The sequence below is a fragment of the Canis lupus genome, chromosome 25, assembly GCF_048164855.1.
Source record: "Canis lupus baileyi chromosome 25, mCanLup2.hap1, whole genome shotgun sequence".
In the NCBI taxonomy this organism is placed as follows: Eukaryota; Metazoa; Chordata; class Mammalia; order Carnivora; family Canidae; genus Canis; species Canis lupus.
This window is the reverse complement of record NC_132862.1, coordinates 44,210,736-44,224,840: the sequence shown is the minus strand read 5'-3', so window position 1 is coordinate 44,224,840 and position 14,105 is coordinate 44,210,736. Positions and strand designations below refer to the sequence as shown.

General features: G+C 47.6%; 2 protein-coding genes across 12 annotated transcripts in view; one reads left to right on the top strand and one right to left on the bottom strand.

Annotated features, from left to right (window-relative positions):
* CACNA2D4 (calcium voltage-gated channel auxiliary subunit alpha2delta 4) overlaps positions 1–12,150 on the top strand; it is a 123,976-nt gene extending 111,826 nt beyond the window's left edge. The window contains exons 35-38 of the mRNA XM_072797433.1: positions 1,496–1,613; positions 3,135–3,252; positions 3,562–3,639; positions 4,412–12,150. Of these exons, the coding sequence (XP_072653534.1) occupies positions 1,496–1,613; positions 3,135–3,252; positions 3,562–3,639; positions 4,412–4,516 (419 nt within the window). The 3' untranslated portion in view covers positions 4,517–12,150. The remainder of the gene's footprint in view (positions 1–1,495; positions 1,614–3,134; positions 3,253–3,561; positions 3,640–4,411) is intronic.
* Positions 8,930–14,105, bottom strand: part of ADIPOR2 (adiponectin receptor 2) — a 145,564-nt gene continuing 140,388 nt past the window's right edge. For all 11 annotated transcript variants that reach the window (XM_072799560.1, XM_072799559.1, XM_072799562.1 and 8 more), the window contains 2 exons: positions 13,798–13,991; positions 8,930–11,743 (listed from right to left, as the gene is read on the bottom strand). In XM_072799560.1, coding sequence (XP_072655661.1) covers positions 11,615–11,743; positions 13,798–13,991 — 323 coding nt within the window. In that variant the 3' untranslated portion in view covers positions 8,930–11,614. The remainder of the gene's footprint in view (positions 11,744–13,797; positions 13,992–14,105) is intronic.

Here is a 14,105-nt window from a genome sequence, read left to right as displayed (position 1 = left end):
CCGCCTAGGGGGCCTGGTCCAGCCCCTCATCCATGTCCTCGGTAAAGAGTGCAGGCCTCAGAGTCAAAGGACATGGACCAAGTGAGGCCCCGATGCCCTTCCCAGCTGTGTGGACGCCTGCTCCACCCTATTGTGGTTGGTACTGTTACTATCACTGGCACGGAGATAACCCACCCACACTAAATGGCTCAGGTGACAGGCCCAGCCCTGAGCCAGCCCCTACAGGAGATGGGGGACAAGGCCAGGGTGACTGGGCCCTGCAAAGACAAAACCAGCCGGAGGCCTCTTGGAGGCTTTAGCCAGAGTTCTCACTCTCCAATTCTGAGGGGGCCCAGCCTGCTAAGCTGCCCAGCAGCAGCCCTGGAAGGTCTGGTGTGCAAAAGCCCAGACTAAATACCATGCTTCTTCCCATGAGGACTTCTCTGCCCACACACTGGCCTCCCTGCTCACCTTCAAGGTTTCGTGGGAAGTTTCTGGGTCTGGGAGTTTAGCAGACCTATAGCTCTCCTGTGAACCCCTAGGTGACACTGAGATGGGGCGAGACTGCCCACCTGTCTGTTCCACAAAAGGGAGCAAAAGGAGAGGCATGAGGAGTGCCTGGAAGAGAAAGAAGTGCTGTGTTAACAGAACACTGCTATTGCTCACTTCGGGGAGCAAATGTGGGTCCTCCAGGATGGGGCTGCTAGGGCCTCAGCGCTTCCTCTTGTTGAGTCCTGTTCACTCCATCCTTTGCCCCTTTCTGAGTGGGCTCAGTGCACCCCACAGACACTAAGGAGCCCCAACAAGCCCAGTCTCCTGGGTTTAGGCAGCGTCAGGCACTGGAAGCCCCGCTGCTGGCTCTGTCCCAGGCCCTGGCAGTCGGCACTCAGCCTTTGGTGCTCTGCTCACAGCTGGCCACAGGGTTTAGGGAACAGTCCCAGGGCTTGTCCAGGAGCTGCATTTGCAGAGCACCATAGCTGGACTTGTGAGATGTCATCTACATGCAATAAATGGGACGGGTGATAGGATTAAGAGACCAAAATCTTCCCCAAGGACCCCTGGCCCTCCTACTGCCTCAGCTCTCCTCTCAGGCCCCAGATATCAGTGCTGATCAGAGCCTCCAAGAGGTCCACTTGCACCCATCCTCTGAACCAGCTGGCTCACACTGAGGAGCAGGCTTCCAGAGAGAGGAGGGGGCTCTCCCAAGGTCATGGGCCTTAGTGCACCAGTCACACACCTTAGACCCCAGGCCCCCCAGAGCCCTGCCTGCTGCCCCATCCACTGTGACACCGTCTGCTCCATTTATCCTGCTCCTTTTTCCCTGTCTTTCTTCCATCCACCTGGCCTCGATGAACCCTGAGAACTTTCTGACAAGGAAGCCAGGCGTGTGCACATGGACAAAGGGGTGTGTCATGGCACCTGCGGGATCAAAGCTGAACCCCCCCCCACCCCCCAGAGGATGGTCCTCCTAACTGGGTGGTGCCCTTTCCCCATCCGTGCTTCTGTCCCTCTGCAGCCCACAAGCACAAGAAACAGGACGCGCTGCAGCCATGCGACACAGAGTACCCCGTGTTTGTGCACCAGACGGCCGTCCAGGAGACCAACGGGATCATTGAGTGCGGAACCTGCCAGAAGTAAGGCCCACGAGCAGTGCTGCCCACCCCCAACCTCGCTCACACAGTCTTTGCTTCTCATTTCACAGGCCAAGGCAGGGGTGCTGGACGGTCCAGGGCACTATCTTGGGGGTTCTGGGGAGAGGGCTTCCCGAGGCTGGATGGAGGCCCACCCACCAAGTCTCATCCCATCCAGAAGAAAGGCTCCCATAGCCTCTCCCAGCACCCCGCCCAGTGTGGGTCTCACACACACCTACTTGCCCACAGCAGCTCAGGGCCTTGAAGCTCAGTGGCACCCACGAGCCCTTGCAAGGCCAGGACAGGCAAGGACGGCTCTGAGCAAAGAAACCAGTCAGCTCTCCTCAGAAGCCTACCTGTGCAGAGGATGTTCTCAGGATGGCTGGGCTACAGGAGGGTTCCCCGCGCTGCCAGCTCACTCCCAGGCCCAGAGCCCCCGTGTGCCCCCCGCCTAGACTCAGGCCGCTAGAGTGGAGCTAGATCTGACTGGCTCCGCCAAGCCCTGGCCCCAGAGCGCAGGGAGCCCTGACAGAAACGTCTCTCCTGCTGACTCCCACCCCGACCTCCACCTTGGGGGCCTCCCAACCCATGAAGTTCTGTCCTGGGCCTCCTCCAGAGTGCCCACCCAGCTAGCCTTGCCATTCACCAGGGGCTTCCCTCATACCCCCAGACCTCAAGCGGATTACTTTAGAATGTAATGCCTCAGTCTGCGGCACAGGACAGTCAAGTTTCCACCTCATACTGGTGTGTCATGATGGGTAAACAGTCTGGTGTAAGGCACAGACTTCAGAGTATTCAAATTCAGACAAATTCGAATTCAAAAGCTGGCTCTGCTGCTTCCTGGCCTGTAACCTTGGGCAAGCTGCTTCACCATCCCTAGCCTCTGTGTCTCATCTACAAGACAGGAATAATGCCAACCGCATTCGGAGTGGTGAAGGTTAAATATGTGTGAGTGTGTGAGAGAGAGAGAGCGAGATCACCCACCCCACAGGAAAAAGCTCAGGAAGTGGCAGCTACTGTTATGTAAGTCACCAGGCCTCTGCAGAACAGGCTCAGAATCCTGGACTGCCTCCCTCTGGCAGGACTCCAGGGCTGTGTGCAGGCGCGCTGTGCCACCTTGTGGCCAAGCCTGAGCACTGCCGCCTTCCAGCACAGCCTGCTCCACCACAACCACCCAAAGCAAGGAGAGCCACACATGCCTATTTGGCTGGGGCAGTCTTGATTTATGCCTGTTATCCCTGCATATATTAATAACATCTTTCACTCTCAAACGTATCCCAGTTTGGACTTCCTCACCTCCAGTCTGCGAGGAAGCAGTACAAGTGCAAAGGCTTGTGGGTAAAACAAATTCACTGCCTACAACTGTCCCTGCAGCTATCCCTAATCTGACCTGCCTGATGGTACTTGCTCCTTCCCCTGCCACCACCACGCCACACTCTAAATCTCCAGAAATTCTCCTCCTGGAAGCTCAAAGTCATGCCCGCCATAGAGAAGGCCCACAATCCACTTCTGTCTTTGCTGCAGGATGTTTGTGATGCAACAGATTCCCAGTAGTAACCTTCTCCTCTTGGTGACAGACCCCACCTGTGACTGCAGCATCTTCCCACCAGTCCTGCAGGAAGCTACAGAAGTCAAATATATCCTTCCAACCTCCAGAATATGCAGGCTGAGGGAGGGATGGAGGTGTGGGAGATGTTGCTGAGGGGCTCAGATTTTGAGAGGTTGGGGTCAGCCTCCCTCACCACCAGCATTCCACCCACCTCCACGGGGCATTGAGACTTGTTCCCCTGCCACCCCTGCCCCTGGGCGCTGTCTTCTGACCTTGGAAGCCACCTGCAAGGCAGCTGGTCCCACTAAGAGTAGGTTCTTCCCAAACTTACTCTCTAGACTAATCTCCAGAATCAGCTCCTGTCATGAGGTGTCCACCTTAACAGTGAATTGTGCACATAACGCCTCTGTCAAGTGTGACAGGATGCGCTCCCAGAAGCTTCGCCGGAGACCAGATTCCTGCCATGCCTTCCATCCAGAGGTGAGGGCTCAGGGCACGGGGGCATAGGTGGAGGGCTTCCCCAAATCCTCAGCTCTAGGACTGTGCCTGTGCGTTTGCAGATCTGAGTGGCCACATGAACACAGCTGTACATGTGCACCTCCAAGGGAACACATTCCTGCACATGCATTTACATTTAGGCCCATGGCAGGCAAACACGAAGTCAACCAGGATCCCAGGGTACTTTCACAAGGAGGGCCAAATTTTCCAGGGTTCGGACCCTCAGTGATTTAAAACACAGCTTCCCCATATTGCCTCCATTACTACTGCACTTAGCTCCCAATGACCTGAACAAGTTATAGGAAACCATGATATGCACAATACTAATGGTGACCGACATTCATTTAGTACCCACTATGTAAGGTGCTTTTAGCTTAAGGCCTCCAGCTGGGTGCCTTATACATGGTATTGTCTTTGCTCGATATGACTGCCACACATAATTGACATCAAAGAAGCTTCCAGAGTTGATGGCTTCTCTAGAGTCAGATTCTAAGAGTATGGCCCCCTCCCTATAAGACTAGGGACAAGCAGAGGCTTGAGCCCAGTTCTGGGCTGACTGCACAGCCTCTACCTTCCCTCTAAAAGATAGGTAACCTAAAAAGGATGGTTTCTAGAACTTCTCTCTTTCTCCAGGTATTTGGCTTTAATTCCCAGAGACACCCCCCCCCCCCCCCCCCCCATTCCTTGCCTCTTCTGGCTGGGATAGTTGCCTCATCTTGAATGCTACTGTTTCATCTCTGCTCTGGGTTCACAGGAAAACGCCCAAGAGTGTGGTGGCACCGCGGACACCTCAGCCTCACTCCCCATGCTCCTGCTGCCTCTGTGTGCCTGGGTGCTACCACTCCAGCTGCTGCAGTGACACCAACCCAATCTGACCTGTTTTGACAAAATGATTCTTCCAGAAACATTCTAAGGAGTCAGCACCTGGCATGGGATCCACCTCACTACACCTGGGCCAGGTCACTGTTCATCTCAGTCTTGGGCTAATGGACACTGCCTCCTGAGATTGCTGGATGGAACCAGAAACTACTTCTCCAAGATCTTCCAGGGTGCCTAGTACCATCCACCCCGAGTCTCAGTGGGCATCCTCCCATCCTGCCTACTACCTCTGCTTCAGGAGTCCAACACAAGCTCAACTTAGACCAAGACAAAAGAATTTTTTTTTAGTTTTTAAGGGTTTTATTTATTCATGAAAGACAGAGAGGCGAGAGACATGCAGAGACACAGGCAGAGGGAGAAGCAGGTCCCATGCAGAGAGCCTGATGTGGGACCCGATCCCGATCCTGGGTCTCCAGGATCAGGCCCTGGGCTGAAGGCGGTGGTAAGCCGCTGAGCCACCGGGGCTGCCCCAAGACAAAAGCATTTAATTCCATCTATTCTCTGCAAGTCCAGACCCAGCCAAGGGTCAGGTGTTTCTAATGAAACTGGTTGGTCTTCAATAGAATCCGAGAACTTAAAGGTACTAAGAGGGGCAGGATGAGGCCAACCACAAAAATGAGATGAAGAACACACCCCCACCTGACACAGAGCTTTCTCAAAATGAGTGCATGGTGGAGGGTAGTCAGTTTCCTAGCTGCTGCTCAAACAAGTTCTGTGTGTTTGAGACAGACGGACAGAAGGCAGGGAAGTAAAGAGAAATGGGAAAACCCCAAAACAGGAACAGGTATTAAATCCTTTTAGATTACTGTGGCGTGGCACGTCTGCAAACTATTGCTTTTAAAAATTTCCAAAACTCTCTTTACAAAATGCTAATGTATAGAAGCTTTTGCATTTAAGAAAAAGCCAATGGGGTAAAATATACAGCTGCTGCACTAGACGGTGACGTAAGAATGGGGGAGTTGGAGGAATAGTGGTAGCCAAGCAGAGAGGCCCAGGAAGACCAGCCTTTCACAATGGTGTGGTAAGGGGTCTCCCCGGGAGGTCCAGAGCCCATGGTGCTCTTTTTCTAGCCACTAATCTACAAAAGAGACCACCTGACTCTGTGCCTGAGGCTGGCTTTTCGGGGAACATGCCAACATACACAGCAAAGTGCACCAGAAGGGGAGCTCTCCCCAGGTGCACCCCTCCCCCCAAGGTCTCAAGGCTCTGGAGCTTTCTCCTCCCTCCCTACCTGAGAGAGAGCAGCCTCCACTATGAGAGCAATTAAAGGCAGAACCATGTAGAAATTCTGAGGTGGCCTCAGAGCTTTAAATTTAACCAACCTCCAATGAAGAGGTCCTAGCCAAGCCCCAAGGTAAGCATGGACAGTGTGCAGGGCCTCGGGTGACCCTTCTTCCCAGCTCTCCACAACTCAAAGTACCAGTTCCCGCCAGCAAATGACCCCAATTCCCTGTAGAGTGGGCCAATTCTGAACAATGAATTCATTGCAGTATTTGTAAAATGCCCTATATTATTGATCATATGACTTTACTTTCAACATTTAGTCTCAAAACAAGCATGTGAGATAGGCATTAACAGCCCCATTTATAGGGCAGCCTGGGTGGCTCAGTGGTTTAGCACTGCCTTCAGCCCAGGGCATGATCCTGGGGCCCCGGGATAGAGTCCGTCGGGCTCCCTACATGGAGCCTGCTTCTCCCTCTGCCTGTGTCTCTGCCTCTCTCCTTGTCTCTCATGAATAAATAATAAAATCTTAAAAAAAAAATATCCGGTCTCCAACAGCATCTGACCTCTACTGCCAGCTCCCAGACACAGCCTGCTAGTGTTCCTCTCTAGGACAGCAATCCTGTCTTTTGAAAGGTCTGTCTTCCTTGCCCACCCAGGGAGAGCATTTTCAGGCAAATTCATCAACTACCTTGACCACGTAATCTAAAAACCAGGATTAGGAAGTGCTGGGGCAGCTCCCAGCCTTGTTTTGCTTCATCATCCCCATGCCTCTAAATGGCCAGGAGGAGACTGTCAAATTGGGAAATCACTTTTAGAACCAATGGAGGAAATGAACTTACTAACCTTGCTCTTCACCTGGGAAGATGGAATATTGTTGTCCGCTTCGGAGGTCCAAACTAGTCTTCCTTTCTTCTTTTAACCACTACAGGACAGCAGGTGGCAGCCTAGCTCAAGCTAAAGCGCCATCACCAATTTCAGATGAACAAAGTTAAAACCAAAGGCATACATGACAAGATTCTGTAGGCAGAATCTTAAATCTCTTTTCTTAAAAATGCTGCATATCTTTGGATGACCAACAACTCAAAGCAGCTGTCAGATCCTCCTTCCTCAGTACCAGGGACAAATTATCTACTAGATCCATCTAATAACTGCGTACACTTTAATGGGAGTGCTTTCAGGTAAAGCAGTTCCCCACTTCATAATGCTAAGTGAAAGTCTGATTCAGGGGGGCAAGAGAATGGACACATCTTAAAGTAAGAAAAGTAAATATGGGAGGGGGGAGGGTCACAGCAGGGAGGAATTCGAGCAAGAGTTTGGCAGCCAATCACTATGGAAATTTTGAGAAATGTTGATCTCAGGGAAAGATGCAAAGAATATAAGCCCACTTTCTTTTATTTTTTAAAGATTTTATTTATTCATGAGACACACACAAAAAGAGGCAGAGACATAGGCAGGCTCCCTGCGGGGAACCCAATATGGGACTTGATCCTGAGACCCCAGGATCACGACCTGACCTGGGCCAAAGGCTCAACCATTGAGTCACCCACGTGTCCCATATAAGCCCATTTTAAAAGGTGAGAAAAGGAGAAAAATTGGTGAGAAAAGCGAGAGTAGGGAAATAAACGACCTCTTGCCTAGTCTCTGGCATATGGCAGAACCTGACCCTGACCCTACTTCTTGTTTTAAGTCCGCATAGCCAAGGCAGCAATGAGATGTGCTATCATGAGAGGCTTTCACATTTGTGCAGCTAGGTTCCCTGCTTCCTTAGTTTCCCTGATCCCTGCTCCAAGCCATCTCAAGTATAAGTTATGAAGTCAGATTGACATCTTTGTTTTTTACCAAGTCACATCGCTGAAGGCATAAAAACCTTGTACGTAAGGACACAAGGAGTGGTGGCCAATAGTCGATGACTAATGAGGGAAGGAAAACACCAAACACACTGTAACTGGAGCAAAATATTCTCTAGAGACAAAGATATTTCTAGGATAATTGTAAACAATACTGCCCAAGGGCTTCTTCAGGAAACCCAGAGCACTAGCATTCTATGAAGTCAAGGTTCAAACTTGTCCTTCATTTCCTTTACAATACCCATGGACACCATGTGAGAAAAGGAAGGCATACAGTTTTTAAGGGGAAAACAAAAATTGGAAAAAAAAATCAAATGGCTCTTTGTAAAGGCCTCAAAGGAGCAGAATGCGATCCAAGGTTCTATACCCAGATAATATATGGGGAAACCCTAAAGTTGTATCTACAATTAAAAATGACAATTCGGGAAGCCTGGGTGATGCAGTTGGTTAAGCATCCAACTCTTGGGTTTTAGCTCAGGTTGTGATCTGAGTCATGAGGTTGAGCCCTGCCTCCTGCTCCATGCTTAGCGGGAGACTGCTTGAGATTCTCACTCTCCCTCTCCTGCTCGTGCTCTTTCTAAAATAAATTAATCTTTAAAAAAAATAAGAAATGAGAATTCAAATACTGGAAATTCCCCTGCAAAAACAATTTACCTAAGGCAAAGGGGTTGGGATTCCTTAAATTACACAAAGGGTTAACAAACCCCAAACCTTTAAATCAACACACATTAGATTATTTATTCCAAACTCTCTTCTTTGTAAAGATTGCTGGCACAAAAGTCACACTTGGTTTTTCCAAGCTTCAGTCTCCTCATTTAGGAAATGAGTAATGCTGATCAGTTAACAGGGAGGTGGTTACAAGTATCTGAGACACCTTCACATAAAGTGTCCATTATGTTAGGTATTATACTTATAAACTTTAATCATAAATTAAGAACTGCCCCTTGGAGTCAGCTCTCCTCTCCATTCTAAACCTGGTTCCAGCTGTAATGAAAGCTTAAGAGAGGTTGAGGGGCTCCTGGGTGGTTTCAGTGGTTAAGCATCTGCCTTTGGCTCAGGTCATGATCCCAGGGTGCTGGGACTGAGCCCACATGGGGCTCCTTGCTCAGGGGTAGCTGCTTCTTCCTCTACACTCCCCCTGCTTATGCTCTCTCTGAAATAAATACATAAATAAAATCTTTTTTAAAAAAGAGAGAAAAGTTTGGGAAATGTGAGTTAGGCATAAATCCTTTGATTTGTGCATTTAGAATGGGGGGAGGAGTCTGAAAATTTCTTAAGCTTCAGTGTTTAAGCTGAGGCAATAAAAAAGCACACGACATAAGTTCATATTCCATTTGGTTCTTTTTATTAGAAGTTGAGAATACAGCGAGTAAGGGAAATCCCATGGTGAATTGAACCATCACACAAGAGGCCTTTCTGGAACCCCAACCTTCTATGATCCCCAAAAATGTGCTTTGTGGCTTCAGCATTTTATAAAGGGACAGGGGGGAAATACTGAAAAAGGCCACTATTTAATGGTGAAAGAACGAAGCTGTAGAGGTCCTAACCAGCCCAGGGCCAACAAAGAAAATTAAAAATCTGCACAGAGCAAGCCAGCCTCTGATGCTGAGAGTAAGGCATTCAGGCGCCAACCTGGTGAGAGTTCTCAGCGAGCACTGTGAAGACCAAGTGCACAGTGAGGCTGTTGGTAGTGAGTTGCACATAGACACACACATATAAATGGGCGCGCGCACACACACACCCACCCACACACACACACACACACACACGCACACGCACACACACCCTAAAGAGGGAGATTTTTACTGGACTACATATCATTGATGTTAATTTCATTTTTCCTAACAGTTTGTGCTATGTTGAACCAGATTCAGCTCCTCCTTTGGGGTGTGGGGTGACTGGGCCCAGAAACTACTACTTCTGTTGGTGTTGTTACAGGGCTGCATCTTATACCCTGTATCCCAAAATGCATGACCGAAGAGTAAGTCTGGCTTCTGATATGTGCTGTTGCTTCCATGAGACTGTCTTTCCTTCCAGATGGCCACTGACCAAAGAGAGTAATACTGTTCTTTATTCTGTCAGGCACTCCATCAGTTCACAAAAGTCTTTTGCTGGGTCCCCTAGCCTCCAGGCAGTGACTTTATCCGAACCAAAAAACTCTTTAAGTTCTTCCCAAGTTCTACAATGGATTCTTTCTCCCAGCAAAAGCTGGGAGATTGGAAGGGAAGAGAAAGGAAATTAATGACCAAGAAAACACTACTGGACAGGAGACCCTATCCATACACCAAACACCTATTTGAGGATGCCAGCCCCCAGGCACAGGGCTTCAGTGTTTAGCTCTAAAACCCACAATCCCCAGATGTAACTCAATCACCTGAAGTCTTGGATGACAGCAAGTAACCTTAGACTCAAGTGCTATTTTGGTGGTTTGCCTATGAGCCAAGATTAGAATTCTATGGTACCTCTGGGGTATGAGTAACCTTTTTCCTACTTTCAGCAGCTCTTTAAAGATATAGCTTAAGGACTGTATGAGGCTCCCTGAAAGATCCAACTTTCTTTTAAAACTTCCCACCATGCTATCCTCAAAAACTGGGGTTCAGGGAATACTGATAACTCCATGGTGGGACTAGACCTTGCTTTACAAGAGTTCTACTGGCTTTTTTGTTTAAAGACAGCCGATATGTGTGTCACAACTAGGCTTACTAAGACAGTAGTGTCAGAGGTGCAATTCACCTTTCCTGATCCAAAGGAAGCATCCTTCCAACCTATGTAAATGAGCTCAGGAGGCACCTGGACAAGGGGAATCTCTTTTGTGGCTGGCTCCATGCCAGGAACTATGATGTCAGGTCCATTTGTATTCCCAGGAGGAGAAAGGGTAGTTAGGGCAGTGACTGTAACAGAAGGAAATTTTGGGGACGTTTCAGAGCTCCACAGCAAAGATCTGGAAAACTGTCACATTTCTGCAGATAAAAGTCACCACAAAACTGAATAGGAAGCCAGTAAGTAATTAGATCAGCCTCTATGCTAACATTTCCAGAGCTCCTCCCACTGTCTCCATTACCCCTTTGCTGGCATAATTAACTTTCCCAAGTAAATGGCTCTACTCTTTAGAAGGAGTCACTCTCAGCACAGAAAACCAGTCTCTCAAATGATACCTTAACTAGAGCCTTTATCTAACACATCCTGTCAGCCATTCACATGCTGCTTCCACTGAGAAACACATACAGCTTCCCTCTACCTCGGGATTCCCAAAGGCTCTCAAACATGAGAATGGTCAAGCAATCAATGGGCCGGGGCTGTACTTTCTGCCCCGCAGGGTCCAAGGTATGCCAGCCTTTAGAAGGCACCTTGGTGCACCAAGGCATTATACATTCTGGGGCCATCACCTGATCTTCCTACAGTCACTTTGTGCAAAATTGAAACAGTGTGTGGTACTTGCATGTTTCATTCTATACAAAAATTCCCCTCCCTCCCCTACCCCTATGTTTTAAACATTTATATAAATTCTTATTTAAACAGCAAGTTAGAAATCTTATTTACATTAATTTCTTTGTTCTTTCAAAAGAGCATCTAAAATCACATTCCCACCCTTTAATAGGATATAAATGTTCACCTAAATTGGTTTGTATTACTGATTAAGGAGAGAGAAAGGGAGAAGAACAAACCACCAGCTAAACTGTGTTCCCAATCTTCTACAAAATAATGTGACACGGATCAGAAGCCAGTTTGCCCAGGTCGTGCAAAACCCTCAATCAGGAAATCCCAATTACAAGTCAGGGTTTGGGTCATTTCTCCTTGTCTCCAAACTGACGCACTTCATCCTTTGAGGTATGGTTTATTTTTGTTTTTCTCTTCTCAGGCGTGTACCAGGTGGAGCCCCGGGGGCATCACAAAGCCCATGAGGCTGTCAAAGTTTCGGGGCTCTTCTGGCACTGGCCTCAATGGCCGGAAAGGGAGGCCTGCAGATGCTACAGGCTCTGTTCAGGGTCCCTGGCTCACGGAAGGTGTCAGAGTGTGTCCTCTTCGCTGCAGCCTCCACCAATCATGAAACGGAACTCCTGGAGGTTCGAGACGCCGTGGAAGTGAACGAACGCGCCCGCCACCACAAAGATGTGAAATAGCTGATGAGAGTGAAACTAGAGGCAAGGGGGAGGGGGGAGAAATCCATTCATTATTAAAGTCTGCTAAAGAGTCTTCACGCCATTTGTGCTGAGCAAGGCAGGGAATTTAGGTGACAAGAGCTCAAATTCAAGGTGTCCACAGATCTTGGAATATCCACTGGGCATATCACATTCTGAAGGCCAGCTGTCCCCAAGAAAGTCAAGGTGCTGCCGCTAAATTCTAACCATGAAGACGTATACACATAACACAGGAGTATCTGGTGAACTCAGGGGCAAATGGCATAAACACACTCTTGCCAACAGACTACAAAGGCCCAAGGATCCCTCTGTGCCTACCTGTGGGCTAGTCAGACGGGGAGGTTTTCCTCTCTGCTGAAGGAGGTTTTTATCATGGCCTAAGTAAAACACAAAGCTATGGCCAATTTAAATGTGCTCTCTCTCTCAGAAAAACTAAAGGGGGGATCCCTGGGTGGCACAGCGGTTTGGCGCCTGCCTTTGGCCGAGGGCGTGATCCTGGAGACCCGGGATCGAATCCCACGTCGGGCTCCCGGTGCATGGAGCCTGCTTCTCCCTCTGCCTGTGTCTCTGTCCCTCTCTCTCTCTCTCTCTCTCTCTGTGTGTGTGTGTGTGACTATCATAAAAAAAAAGAAAGAAAGAAAGAAAAAGAAAAAGAAAAAAAAGAAAAAAGAAGAAGAAATGTAAAAAAAAAAAAAGAAAAGAAAAGAAAAATTAAGGGATTTCCAGGATTAGGTAGATGATTAAAACATATGTCTCCTTAGCTCTAAGACTCCGAAATTACACAAATGACATCCTATATCAAAAGGCCAGCAAAGCTAGCCCTTTTCCTCCCTTCTCAAATCAGAAGCTTGTCTATAAGCACATGGTATTTTTTTCTGATTCAATCTGTTGAATGCTAGTTCATTTCTTAAAAGGGGTTTATTGATTGCTCAGTGAACCAAACATACTTCAAAAATTCTACTATTCTCTTATTGTCATCTCAAAATGAAAAAATACAGCTGCAAAACAGTGTTCATCAAGTAAAAAATATTGATTTTAGAGGTGCAACAAGAAGGAGCCACATCTCAGGAAATGCTTCCCTGGAAATCAAAGGGGATTCATTCTCCCAAAAAAGTAGGGGGAGAAATATTTCCACAATCAATGTCAATATGATGATGAGACAATCTCCAAAAGACAAATTAACTAATTTGAACCTGAACAGATTGCCTAAATTAGCATTATCTTCATTTTATGGAGGGCTAAATTGAACTTCAAAGACTAGGTGATCAGTTTAGTCTACAATGATCAACAACAGGTAGAGGAACAGAATTCATAATCAAACAACTCCGCAATTCTGTACCTACTGAAAATCTTTCAGGACATCATCAATTACAAAATATCCCACCTATTGGTCCCTTACATTTCTTTTCTCCTTCTCTTTCGCTCTCTCTTAACCACAATCTAGTTAGCTCTCCCTCCTCTTGCAACCAACACATGTATACACACTCAATCTCTCATTACAAATCATTGGATTTTAGTATCAAAAAGGACTTTGGTAAACAATCTAGTCCATCACCCTCATTTTCTAAATGAGGAAACTAAAACAAACTAAATGCCTTGCCAGTTCAATGTAGTATAAACAAGCATAGACTCTGATATTAGACTAGCCTGATTCAAATTCCACTCCTACCAGTTATAATTTGTTCTAATGTTGGACAAGTTACTAATCCCCCTAAGCTTCATTTCCTAATCCTTAAAATGAAGACATTAATATTTGTCGTATCACAGGACCAACGTATTAAATGAGGTAATCTGTGTAAAGTGCTCATACAGTACCATACCAGCCACCAAGTCAGTGCTCAGTAAATGTTAATCATCACTGTACTTATCGTCCTGAGAAACATAACTTAATGAAGGAGAGTTACAACTAAAATACAGGTCTCTCAATTTTTAGTCTAAACCTTTTTCCATTATTTTACTTCCCGGTCTGCCAATACACACTAACAGATATATACGTGTACATACTAACAGATATATACGTGTGCATACTAACTGCCCCCGGTCCTACTTACCCAGATATCACATTTGCCAGGAAAGAAGCGCTCAGGGATGCGGGCAGCATAGAGGGCGGCGCCTGTGATGTAGAGGCTGGCCATTAGCATGAGCCAGCCGATCTGCCCTATGGTGGCTGCCTTCAGGAACCCCTCCGCGATGACATAGTGCAAGGTAGGAATGATTCCACTCAGACCAAGGCCCAAAAATACTCCTACAATCACAAGGATAAAATAAAGTAAAAATGCACAAGACAAATGAGGAAGAAGTCAATATTACAGCACAGTACTAGTGATTCTATAAGCTGAGTATTTCAAGTATGATGCTT